The 12,050-nt window shown below is 40.9% G+C and overlaps 2 protein-coding genes across 2 annotated transcripts in view; one reads left to right on the plus strand and one right to left on the minus strand.

Moving 5' to 3' along the window:
• Positions 1–575: 575 nt before the first annotated feature.
• Positions 576–5,304, minus strand: LOC131428227 (uncharacterized protein K02A2.6-like). Its single transcript, XM_058591989.1, has one exon. The coding sequence runs from the start codon at positions 5,122–5,124 to the stop codon at positions 703–705; it is 4,422 nt and encodes a 1,473-aa protein (XP_058447972.1). The 5' UTR covers positions 5,125–5,304; the 3' UTR covers positions 576–702.
• A 2,522-nt stretch (positions 5,305–7,826) lies between these two features.
• LOC131428228 (trafficking kinesin-binding protein milt) overlaps positions 7,827–12,050 on the plus strand; it is a 305,336-nt gene continuing 301,112 nt past the window's right edge. Inside the window, exon 1 of the mRNA XM_058591996.1 lies at positions 7,827–8,467. The gene's annotated coding sequence lies outside the window, so the exon portion shown is untranslated. The remainder of the gene's footprint in view (positions 8,468–12,050) is intronic.

Raw genomic sequence — 12,050 nt, forward strand, 5'->3', positions numbered from 1 at the left:
AATAATACTTTTAATGATCGTGTAAGGGCCGCTAAAGATAGACTGAGAAGATTATAAATGTCATTGAATTTTTTCCCCGCGTTATGAATGCGTTAGTGTAAAAATCAGGTGACTGTAGCGGAAAAGGAAACAACCGTCTTTGCTAGGAGTCCATAACATAATGATCCTTTATTACCAATGAGATATTCTTAGCCTACTTGATCATTATATATATATACGTTTACGTTTGATCATTATATATATATATATATATATATATATATATATATATATATATATATATATATATATATATATATATATATATATATATATATATATATATATATATATATATATATAGATATATATATATATATATATATATATATATATATATATATATATATATATATATATATATATATATATATATATATATATATATATATATATATATATATATATATTGTTGTGGGTGTGTTCGGAGGTGACCGATAATGAATATAACACGACCCAAACATTAAAACTGACTTTATTAATAGACGCACAGTTAGAGGTAAAAACGCGTGTTCCTTATTCTACTACATATCACATTCTGATGCTGACACATAGACCGGATGCTGGTCGGTGCATCAACTGAGTGACAGTCGGGCTGCCACCAGTGAGCCCAGCGATTACTATTGGGTTGTAGGGATGGTCACGTCTCCAACATCTCCCCTTCTAATACAGCTGATAGGGATCGAACCATTGCGGAGCTCTTCGTACACGCGAAGAGCGGCGAGGAACCTGTACAGCTGAGTCGGCTTCATTAGCAGACTGAAATTCTGATGTTGAATTTGGCGTTGTCGAAGATGACGAAGACGATGCTGACAACGAAGACTCCGATGACAATGTGGGCCTTCTCAACAAGGTATTCGGTACTGACGACTGTCTCGAACTAGAGCAGCTTGGAATGGGTGCTACTGGTGTTGAATGTGCTAATGGATCTGGTGTGCAACGAGCCGGAAGGTTCCAAGCATCGAGTAGAATGCTGAGAGGAAGTTTCGTTCTATCTGTCAATGCTGGTACTCTGCGACTCTCAGAATCAGTACGATCTCGAAGCTGATTAATGTGGGACCGAATAAGCTTACCATTCTCGAGCCGAACGTTGTACATTGCACGACCTACACGTTCCAAAACTGTTCCAGAAACCCAGTGCCATTGGTTCTTGACGAATACTTTTGCATACACCGTATCCTTAACGATGAATTGTCGCTTTAAGGGATGAGTTTCACTCGATTGTTCCAAATGCACACTATCGGATGGTGGACGGAGCAGATCCAAACTAGTACGAATCGGACGACCGAACAAAACTTCTGCTGGTGATTTGCCGTCTGGAGATGAAAAACAAGGTGTACTCCGGTAAGTCTGAAGAAATGTACTGAGAGCATCACACATTGTCGCTCTCCCCTCCTTAATCTTTTTAATCGATCGTTTAAACGTATCCACGAATCGCTCGGCTTGACCGTTCGATTGAGGGTGGAATGGTGCTGTTGTAAGATGCTCGATGCCGTTGTTCGTACAGTACGATTGAAACTCTGCACTGGTGAATTGGGATCCATTATCACTCACCAGCGTCTCTGGCATTCCCAAGCGAGCGAACAGATCTCTGAGGATTTTCACTGTGGCGGCTGTAGTGATACTTCTCGTCTGCACAATTTCAGGCCATTTCGAGAAAGAGTCTACGACAACCAGGTAGTATTCCCCGTCGATCGGTCCAGCATAATCAAGGTGAACGCGCTGCCACGGTTTTGTTGATTTAGGCCATGACAACGGCGCTGACTTCGGTGGTGTTTTCGCAGCCATCGCACATTGACGGCAGGATTTGACGAAATCAACAATGTCGCTGTCGAGAGTTGGCCAATAAACATAAGACCTGGCAATCGCCTTCATTCGCTGAATTCCAGGGTGGCCACGATGAAGTTGATGAAGACTACGCTTGCGATGGGGCGATGGTATAACCAGTCGATCGCCGAATAGTATGCAGCCTTGTACCGTGGTAAGGGATTCACGTCGAGCATAAAACCGTTTGAGCTCTGCATCGGTAACGGTTTTAGGCCACCCATCAAGGAGGTAACGATAAACTGCCTTGGTAATAGGATCGGACTGTGTAGACTGTTTTACGATCCTAAAACTTAAAGGAAGAACGGTTAATGCATCTTGTGTAACTGACCTTAAGTCATTTTCCAGAGAGACCGAAGCAATCACATAATCTTCCTCAGGCCTGACGTGCTGGCTGATCAGACGGGAAAGTATGTCAGCATTGCCGAATTTCGCTGTCGGGACGTGCTCGATGGTGAACTCATAAAGCAACAGCGTAAGAGCCCAACGTTGTAATCGGTTCGATGTGTAAACAGGAATCCCTTTCCTTGAACCGAAGATTCTCAGCAACGGCTCGTGATCTGTCTGAAGATGAAAGCGACGACCAAACAGCATTTTATGAAACTTGGTCACCGCAAAAATTATCGCAAGTCCTTCACGATCGGGCTGACTGTAGTTTTTCTCTGCCGCTGTCAATGCTCTGGAAGCGTGGTATACAACTTTGAGAGTGCCGTCCGGAAATTTGTGTGACAAAGTAGCACCAACACCAATAGACGACGCATCTGCCGACACCACTATATCAAGTGCAGGGTTGTAGTGTGTCAACAGTAGGTCAGATTTCAGTAACTCCTTAAATTTGATGAATGCCGCCTGGCATTCTGCTGTCCACTTGAATTTCGCATCCGCTTTGAGCAGCTCATCAAGAGGATACCGCAGACAGCGCATACGAGGAACAAATTTTCCGTAGTAATTTATTGCTCCAAGGAAGGACCGAACACCAGATACATCAGTGGGCGGTGGCATTTCGTTAATGGCTTGAACTTTTGCTGGATCTGGGCGAAGACCATTGCGGTCAAGTAGATGACCTACATATTTGATTTGAGGCTGAGCGAAGATGCACTTTTCCACTCGAATGGTAAATCCAAACTCGCTGATTCTTTGAAACACTGCGCGAAGGTTTTCCCAGTGTGTCTCAGTAGTGACACCACCAACGACGACGTCATCCAAATAACCACACGTATGAGAAAGACCTGCCAGCATTGTATCGATAAGTTGCTGGAAAGCTCCCGGTGCTGTTTTGACTCCCGGTGGCAGACGATTGTACCGGTAGAGTCCACGATGGGTGTTGATGGTTAGTAAATCACGACTACTTTCGTCAACCTCTACTTGCAGGAACGCATCCGACAGGTCGATTCGGCTAAATACAGTACAATTAGCCAACTTGTTGAAAATCTCCTCCGGTAGCGGTAACGGGTACTGATGCGGTTGCAGTGCATTGTTGAGACCTGTAGAGTAATCCCCGCAAATGCGAATGGACCCGTTCGTTTTTCTGACAACGACGATGGGTGCTGCCCAGTCCGAAAAGTCTACCGGCGTGATGATTTTTGCTCGTTCCAGTCGGTCAAGTTCGTTGTCAACCGTGCTGTGTACTGCATAAGCCACTGGACGTTTCGGACGAAAAACTGGAGTTGCATCTGGTTTCCGTTCCAATTTCACTTTTGTTTTCGTGCACAACCCTAACTCGTTTCTAAATACACTCGGGTATGCCGCTTTGAGTGACTGCAAAGTGATAGCAGGAACACTGACGTTGTTGCAGTACATGTTAATGGGCAATGAAAAGAGACCGAATGCTTCCATCAAATCGATTCCGAAAAGATAAAGCGGGTTTTCGACCACGTAAAACTGACAGTGATGTTGTTCACCGTTGAAAGAAACTAGACAGCTGAACTTAAACAGAAACTGCAATCGGTCGCCTGACGCTGTTGAGGCTAGCTCATTTACTGGTGCAGTGGGTGGTTTACCTATTTTCTCCCACAAGCGTTTCGATACGATGCTAACGTCAGACCCCGTGTCCAACTGTAGACGCACCTTCACACCGTTCAGTAAAATTTTAACATAACGGCGTTTTTGATCGACGGTATTTATACGGAGACTTACGGTTTTTGTTTTTAACGATCCTGGGTGCTTTCTGTTTCGGCTGATCTTGAAATTTCGCTTGGCAGAGGAACAATATCCCTCGCGATGTCCGATGTTGCCGCAGTCCTTGCATCTGTGGCTCCGATGAGTGCAGTCTCGAACGAAGTGCATTCCCCCGCAGTACCAGCAGGGTGTAGAGGGTATTTGTTTGCTCTTGTCTGGTCCGGCTGACTCCACTGGTGGCTTATGTTGACGTTTTGAAAACTGCTGTTTTCGCTTGATGAAATTCACTGATGACGTTGATGCTGATGACTCGATCATTGCCGTGTCCCGTTTCAGGCACAACAATCGCTGACAATCTTCCGAAAGATGCTCTAGTGTGACGTCATCACGTTCTTCGATTTTCGCCAGCAGCCGCGTTCGTATTTCGCCGTCTCCCTCTGACTTTAGCCCGCAAACAAACATTAAGCATTTAAACTGCTCTTCGGACAGCTTGCTCAGCTCGAATTCAACACAAGTCTTATTGATTCGACAAGCGTACGTAACATAATCGTCGGTCGGTTGTTTGGTTACCTGTAGACACCGATACCGTTTACTGATGACAGACTCAGCAGCGCCGAAAAGAATTTTCAGCTTTTCCACTGTATCGCTGAATTTGTAATCTTTTGGCGATTTCGGCAAGATATAACTCACGTAACGTTCGTGTTCTGCTGATCCTAGTTTCCGCATGAGCAAGCGGACTTTCGCTTCATCGTCCAACCGTGCGGCATCTTGCTCGAACAAATCGTCGTATCTGCCATACCATGCAGCGAAGGTTATGTTTCCGTCCGGATCGTAGCGAAACTCTTTGATGTTGTTCGCCAGCGAGTCGAGAATCATTTCAGGGTTTGGAGGGACCTGAACATTGATCGATGATATGATACTCCGGAAGAAATCTTGCTGCTGCTGCATTAGCTGCTGAAAGAGCTGGTAGGTGGTTTCTGTAGAAGATGAGCTGGTATTCGCTGATTGTTGCGATGATGGTGGACCGTTGAAAAATGGAGCTGGATGACGCAGATGGTTTTGCTGCATTCCCGGGTGCTGTGGACCGCCAGGTAAGCCGGTTCCCGGTTGCTGATGCTCCGGATTGAGGTTAGATTCCGCCATGCTTCTCGTTTCCTCGTGGGTGATAAAGATTAGCTTCTGATCGCCAATTTAACTTAAATCCTCGTCGCCACTGTTGTGGGTGTGTTCGGAGGTGACCGATAATGAATATAACACGACCCAAACATTAAAACTGACTTTATTAATAGACGCACAGTTAGAGGTAAAAACGCGTGTTCCTTATTCTACTGCATATCACATTCTGATGCTGACACATAGACCGGATGCTGGTCGGTGCATCAACTGAGTGACAGTCGGGCTGCCACCAGTGAGCCCAGCGATTACTATTGGGTTGTAGGGATGGTCACGTCTCCAACATATATATATATATATATATATATATATATATATATATATATATATATATATATATATATATATATATATATATATATATATATATATATATATATATATATATATATATATATATATATATATATATATATATATATATATGTATATATATATATATATATATATATATATATATACATATATATATATATATATATATATATATATATATATATATATATAGAAAGAAGATAATGAATTTACCATTAGGTTTTCTTTTTCGCACAAAATTCCAATAAATTTTCGAACCAATCGGTTGGAGGCGAAATTCATTCGGAATTGGTTGTTGCTCTGGAGTCCGCATCAATTCGGAATCCATACTCTGAAATCTAGATGGAATTCTGAATGAAAATTTACTTGACCGAATGAGTGAAAATGTACAATTAACCAAGAAAATGAAGCTTGGGAGAAGCTAATGATTTTCACTGTACATACCCACTCACTCCTAACTTTTTATTAAATGATCAATAACGACGCTGGCTACGACCAAAGGCTGTGCTACTGAGGGAAAGGAAGGAATGTTAGTCCGATACTCGTTGTTTCTAGAGACCACGGGTACCACTGTATATCCACGAGCATCACGGGATAGGAGATTTGTTAGTAGAGAGGGAAAGAGATCCGGATATGCTTTGGTAAACAATATGATCTCAACAAAACCTGATTTTCGATACTGAGGAGAAATATAAGAACTCACTCTGCTGTCAGAAACGCGAGATGAAACACGACCACTGACCAACCCTAGACCTTCAGTCTGAATGACACGATGGACTTGTAAATTTTCACATATTCCATAGAAATCCGACAACACCGACAATGACATGCAGACAGCGCTTCAATCGGTTAACAGGTTAATATCGTTGAGTTTTCCGGCGGTAAATTCTCAGTTTCCGCCGCTTGAGCATCTTTATTGAAGAATCCAACCAACTCTTTTGCGATCGCTGCGCTGCCCGAGTGGCGAGCTTTGAACTAAGCGATGGTGAGAATTTTCAGATTTTGATTGAAGATTCGAACAAAATGCAGGGTTTTTATTTTTTTTCCTATGAATCGAATACTAACATTCAAAAACGTGTGAAAATTTCGGAGACCATAGAATGCAAGACTTCAATTTTTAATTTAATTTTAATAGAGAAAGGTAATATTATTGATTTTATTTCCAATGAGAACATTCAATATGACAACTTGATTGTCAAACGATATCATTTCGATCATATGTGAACACTTCGACATGATATGCATATCATCTTGGTATATCAAGTGATATCAGCGCTAATGTGAACATGGTATTAGTTTCGCGGATCAATATTATTCAATAAATAGCACTCTTACAAACAACTCATTGGAATTATCTTGATTCGAAATTCATTTCAAGGGGTTAAAGTAGGTGTCATCAAATTTTGTTAAAATATTATTGTAATTTTCACTGGCAGTTAACAAAGTTTGCGATGCGACAAGATAGCGACAAAATGCCGCAAAGATAGAGAAACTGTCATTCGCATCGATCCAACCCCTTCGAGACTACAAACCAGGAAAATGACAATGTTTTTACAACCAAAATTACTATACACATTTATACTTGATACTCGAAACATTATCAATATTAATAATAACAAACCTTATCAACATGAATATTTTAAAAATAAACTTCAATAAAAAATGTGTAAATCGTCTGTTCTAGAGATTCAGTCGTCTTTGACAGATACATACTTGTTGATGCTTTTAGTGAACAAACAAATACTTCTTGTCGCTAGAGAATATTGCCATTTAAATCTGTGACTGCCTTTAATCCTTTAGACGATTTATTTCTCTATTCGCTCTAATGCTTGATACAAAAATGGGGTTGAAACAACTGTCCATCTCTTGCCAGAAATGTCAGGTAAAATTTTCACGTTTGCATACTAGAAAACCTCCCATGCAAGTGTTAAATTTTACGAGTATGACATGAAAAAACAAATAAGAAGCCCAGCGCAATTTTAAAAGACCGTAAATTGACGATAGTTCATAAAAGTTTCGAAAAAAAAGAAATCGAAAAAAATGCATACAAATTTGCATCATTGCACATGTGATTCTGACGCTCATTGTTTCGCTAGTATGCGGCGATTCCGTCGCAATCTATGCCCCGCTGAAAACCCGATATATTACAAGAAGTGATCTGCCCGTTGGATACCTAAAATGATATATCATAATTATCCTTACTTTAATACTTGAAACTGAGTGTGTAACAGCTCCCTACAGGAAAGTGAGCGGACGCTGAGAGCACGTGCTGGTAACTCGAGTTTCTCATTTTAACCGTCCGTGACGCAAGCTGTCAATAGAAAAGTTAACTCACATTGGTACTGTCAGTTTCTTCATGGTGAGTGAGCCAGCTGTCGAATAGATCCACAGTGTTGGTACAATTTCTGATGTGTGCAAAAATAAAAAATCGCGTAAAGCTAAAAGTTCGTGTTCCGTTCATTGGTGCTCCCCCGCTTGGGAAAATACACGAATTTCAATCGTATACCTAGTATAATCAGCCGATTTTTCGTTATTGTTTGTGGTGCTCCGTTCAAAAGTTGTTATTTGTCAAAAAAGTGCTAGGATTAGAATCTTTGTTTTCTAGAGTATAGTGAAGAAAACGGTGCTGTTGTTTTTTTTCACTAGTTTTCTCCGTTTAGCCTCAGTCGGTATAGGTCTTCGATGCGTGTGTTGAAAATTTTCATTCAAAACCATCCGAGTGTAGCAGAAAAGGAAAATTCACTTGGAAGAAGAAAAAAGTGAGACGAGTTTTAGGTGCTTCTTTCGGGCGTTGGAAGACCGACCAAGCTGTGTGTAAAGTTTCAGTGTGTGTCAGTTGGCCTCTGCCTCAAGTGTCCCCGCGGTCAAAGCGAAGTAGAAAATTTACACAAAAAAAAAGTTTGTTTTGATAAACGATCGTTGGTGATAACTTTCCACGAAGGATTGACTAACCAGTAGTTCCGTGAGTCCCGTGAATCCCATCGGAGTACAATCGAAGGTAAATAAAAAACTCTTACGACTAATGACAGTCAGTAGGTCACTGCGATTTGCTATTATGTCATCGTGAATTTGGGGAAAAATGGAGAATATCCATTGTGTTGATGCTATTGTTAGAGTGATCCCCAGTTGGTCTGCTCCGGAATCCGGAATACTACAGAGACAAAGGTCAGCAACCGACAATCAGAGATGAGTCATCCATCATCCGTGGGAGATTTCGAACTAGCAGCGCTTGACACTACTATTTTGTTATTGTTTTGATGGTTTCGTTCCGTCGGACAGTCTATAAATCTACGACCTGTGGCACTAGAAAGGGGTAATGGCAGATGCCTCAGTCTACCAGTGGTGCCTTTCCACTCGGCCTTCCTTTATCATTTCTGTGAACTGTTACTGCTCTGTGAAAAAGACGACCCTAACCTTGAATGTCGGTAGGTTCGCTATGCATTCTACCGTGGTGTAAATTCCCCTCACTTTAATTTTGCGATGTTGTACCTACTTGCGAGAAGTTTTATGAACGAGGCGGCGGTTTCATTTGCTTTGGGAAGTCGACAAACAGACACAACACTTCCATGGGCTCCGTCATAATTTAAATGAGTATCAAATAGGTACTACTCTGTTTCTGTTGTCTTTTTGTGTAATTACCTCTATGGATAGAAACGTTCGAAATAAATTTTCACTTCGCTACAACACAAGTATCCAAAACTTTTCATACATATTTTGCTATAATGATGCTTGTTAGTGCCGCCGTGAGCAGATCGGTACCAAATATAAAATGAAATAATGGGCTAATATGATTAATGAGATGAATTTAGGTTCAATTGCCCTACCATTTTCGGTTGCTCTGTCTGCCGGACTGTTGTTGCAGTGCGGATAATTGCTGGTTGCATACGTATATTTTCGAAACGACAATGATTTTGCATAGGTATATGCATTGGAAATTCGACATAATTTTGCATTTGAGAAAAAAGACAATTAACCAATTTAAAACCTTCACGGATTTAGAGTTAATTTTATCAACCTACTTCAAAGCCGAAACAGAAATACTAGGACGTGGTCTAAAAATGTGACTTCCATTACTGACCTTTCCCAAACCAAATTAGCTAAAGAGGGATAAAAGAGAGGAAAAGCTGTTGTTTTTTGTTTATTAATTATTATTTCACACGAAGTTACTTCTGAATTCGTGAGAAGTTCAACAAACCTGAAAATTGCATAACAATGAGAATAAATGAAACCCGAGACCGTTATTGTTGTAGCGCAGACAACGCACACTGTCTGAAATGTGATAATTACGGTTTCGTGGTCAACATCGTGTGACAATTTTCTACACCACACAGTATTAGCTCAGTTAGTGCCGGTGAAATAGACAATCTAGAATTTGTGATACCAGGACCGATAGAGACACTGTTTGTTTCTATAAGTCACGTGAAGCCGGTTCACGCTATTTCGGACACTTTCCTGTTAGAGATACTTTCCACTTTATTTCATGGTACAACTTGTTTACATTCAGTAAAATGCGATGCGCTAACGCAATTTGTAAGAACGGCAGTAAAATCCAACTTTATCGGTACGCGATCTTGTCAAGTAACTAAAACTACCGTACCGTACCTTGCTTAATGTTTGCAAATCATTTGACCAGCGCTTGACAGTTGATCGGAAGGTTGGGAGTGGAACAAATCGAAAAGTATGCTCCCCACAAATGGACCAGAAGATGGTAGCCATTATAGAGAAAAATCGCAAACTTTCTGTGCGAAATGTGGCTCGCAAAGTAGCGAAGTCAAAATCATACGATCAAAAAGGGTAGCAAAAGCAAGACCTGTACAAGGCGTACAAGAGAAAAAATGGTGACCAACTGCGATGACAAGCAAAATGCGATGCAATGACAAGCAAAAAGTTCTGCTTAAAGACTGTCCCAGAAAGTATGGACGCAACCAAAAACCGCTGCCATTTCGCAATGGTTCAGAATCTGTCAATTTTATGGCTGCGTCCTGTTGTTTACACTCTTCTCTAACCACTTGTGCAGTTGTTCATTCGTTTTCATTAGTTTGTTTCGAAATGCGTGGACTTTCAGCAGAACAACGTCGAAAAGTTGTGTACAAATGGTGCACAGAACGCGGATTGTCGCTGAGAAAGATAGCAAAAATGGAAGGAGTAAGTGAAAAAGCCGTGCGAAATGCAATCAGGAAGTTCGGTGAGGATAATACCTTTGAGCATAAACCGAAAACGGGTCGAAAAAAAAGGTCCTGCTAACCCTCAGTTCGATAAACGTATACTGAAGGCATTCGAGCAAAAAAAGCAGTTCGGGATGTGGCCGAAAAAGTGGGCACTTCGAAGTCAAATGTTCTTCGTGCTAAAGAACGTTTGAATCTTCGAACCTATAAAAAGTAGAAACAACCAAACCGTAGTCCGTAACAAGATGCATCGATCAGGACGAGGGTTCAAAAGCTGTACAATACGATTCTTGCTGGAAATTTGAACTGCATAATCATGGACGACGAAACCTACGTGAAACTCGATTACAAATCCTTGCCGGGACCACAATATTATACGGTGCGAGAAGGGCAAGTGTTAAACCAGTCCGAGGCATCGATCGAAGTCGAAAAATTTGGTAAGAAAACTGTGGTCTGGCAAGCAATTTGTAGCTGCGGTAAGATTTCGAAACCCTTCATCACCACTGCTTCAATGAACAGCGAAATATACATCAAGGAATGTTTACAAAAACGACTTCTACCCAGGATTCGAAGCCACAAGGATCCTGTTGTCTTCTGGCAAGATCTTGCTTCTTGCCACTACTCGAAATCAACGGTAGAATGGTATACTACCAAAAATGTCACTTTCGTCCCAAAAGACATGAATCCACCAAATTGCCCACAACTTCGACCAATTGAGGAATTTTGGGCATTAACGAAGGCACATCTTAGGAAACATGGCTCGACAGCCGAAACCATTCAACAGTTTGAAAAAAAGTGTCAAAATTTGTCGCCAAGAAGTCTGTACGGAATTTAATGAGGAACGTTCGAAAGAAGGTGCGCCAGCAAGTCTACAATGGCTAAGTAGCAAATGTTGAGAATAATATTCTGTTGTTGTAGTCTAATATTATCAGTATATCGAATAAAATTTGAATATCTAACACTTGTGAATTATTTGCAGCGAAATCAAAGTGCGTCCATACTTTCTGGGACAGTCTTTAGGAGCATTTCCGTACAAATACGGTGTCCAAATTCCCAAAGAAGTATTTGATTTGGCAGGCCATACGTAATTGAGGTAAAAAATCGGAAGGTTTTTTTCTATCGGACCTATCCATTTATCAGAAGGACGACTCGTGAGCTCTGTAATGACGCCCTCTATTGAGGTAGTATCCTATAATGATGTAAGTGACTCTCAAATTCAATCAAGTTTTCAAATTGCTTCGCATTCATAACAAAATGCGATTGAAATTCTTGTCTGCTGTCAAAATTTCAATCACATAACAAGCCCAGCCGAAATGAAGACAAATTCAAATTTTATCAAATTCTTTCTCAGTTATTCTTGAAACTAAAAAGTACTTGGGACGAAAGCGTAAGATGCGAAGAAATGTTTGGAATTAA

The sequence above is a fragment of the Malaya genurostris genome, chromosome 2, assembly GCF_030247185.1.
Source record: "Malaya genurostris strain Urasoe2022 chromosome 2, Malgen_1.1, whole genome shotgun sequence".
Classification (NCBI taxonomy): Eukaryota; Metazoa; Arthropoda; class Insecta; order Diptera; family Culicidae; genus Malaya; species Malaya genurostris.